Source organism: Fukomys damarensis, unplaced genomic scaffold (assembly GCF_012274545.1).
Source record: "Fukomys damarensis isolate Sample0158 unplaced genomic scaffold, DMR_v1.0_HiC HiC_scaffold_12, whole genome shotgun sequence".
Lineage (NCBI taxonomy): Eukaryota > Metazoa > Chordata > Mammalia > Rodentia > Bathyergidae > Fukomys > Fukomys damarensis.
The window spans coordinates 33,822,616-33,824,036 of record NW_022900924.1 but is presented as its reverse complement, the minus strand read 5'-3'; the positions used below and the strand labels follow the sequence as shown (position 1 = coordinate 33,824,036).

At 32.4% G+C, this 1,421-nt stretch overlaps 1 protein-coding gene across 5 annotated transcripts in view; it reads right to left on the bottom strand.

Moving 5' to 3' along the window:
- Positions 1-684: 684 nt before the first annotated feature.
- The window catches only part of Ect2 (epithelial cell transforming 2), a 107,201-nt gene continuing 106,464 nt past the window's right edge, over positions 685-1,421 (bottom strand). For all 5 annotated transcript variants that reach the window (XM_033762521.1, XM_033762522.1, XM_010632410.3 and 2 more), the window contains one exon: positions 685-1,260. In XM_033762521.1, the coding sequence (XP_033618412.1) occupies positions 1,171-1,260 (90 nt within the window). In that variant the 3' untranslated portion in view covers positions 685-1,170. The remainder of the gene's footprint in view (positions 1,261-1,421) is intronic.

Genomic DNA, 1,421 nt, shown 5'->3' with positions numbered 1-1,421 from the left:
CACATGAAATAAACTTGGGTTTAAAGTTGTTTATTTACAAAGTTCTTAGTAATATAACTACTTTTAAAATATAACAATTACTAATCTTTGAACTGGCACATACATAGCACACAAGAAAATATACAGTGAGTCAAGCTATTAAAGTTGATCATTAAAACTTGTTAAATAACAGTGAAACTTTTGCAGTACTCTCTAAACAGTAGGAAATAAAAATGTATTTATTCATAGGAACTTGATTATTTCTGTACTACTGATTATAAAGAAAACTGTGAAAAATAACATCAGACTCTGAAGAATATTTTACAAAAGAAAATGTCCAATTTTACATTTAATTATAAACCATAAATAAAGTTGACCATACACATATCTATGCTTTTCACAGCAGATTATCAAAGCTGATGGCAACTTTGTAAAGAGAATAAACAAACAACCTTCACCACAATTCTTCCATGGTTCTATCCTTTGAGGTAAAATTTAATACAATATCCAACTAAATCATAATTTACCAGTGGCTAAAATTACTAGAAGTATATTGTCTGTTTATACCTATATCCTGCTTTTGCAATATATACAATGTTTTTTTAAACTTCCTTTCCTTTTCTCAATTTGCAAAAATATTTTGAAGCAATTTTCTTTATAATTATTAATGAAGGCAGATCTTTTAAAATCCACATACACCATCTTAAAATGTTTGAGAAGAAAATGAACAGCAAAGAGAACAATTAAGTATATCAAAGGGTACATACGAAGCAGGGCCATACTATTTAATCAAATATATGCAGATTTTGTTCTGGTAATTATTGTAGTATCATTTAATCTCCACACAAATTGAGATACACAAATATGTACTTCTATGAATTCATTCACGAATACTATACAGATTAACGGTAGTATTTGGCACCCACCAATAAAATGGGCTACAAAGCTACTGAACATGAATAACTTAAATTGTTCAGAGAGATATGAGCAAAGAGATAAATACATCAAAATCAATATAATTTTTACATGAATTAAACTGAACATTGGAAGAGGTAAACCTTAGTCTTTTAAGAAGAAAATCAAATGGCATAGTTTAGTGTTACCTATCTTTTTTCCAGCTTTCACCAAGTGCTAATTACAAGTACCATTTAAATCAGTTTCTTATTTGAATACAAGTTTCTATAATAAGTGTCATATCAAATGAGTTGTCGATCTACTTAACGTATGACTTCGCCTTTCAAAGAAAGAAGGCAGGCTGACAAGGGAAGGAGAGGGGATACCCTGTAAAGAGAAGGCAAATATGTTAAATTTTTACTTTAAAAATTTGTAGGCCTGCCTGCCTGCCTGTCTGCGATCACCCGGCGGCGTGCGCGCGAGCTCCCGGCCTGCGCGGGAGCTCCCGGCCTGCGTGACAACAGACCCAGGAAGGACCCAAGGACCCC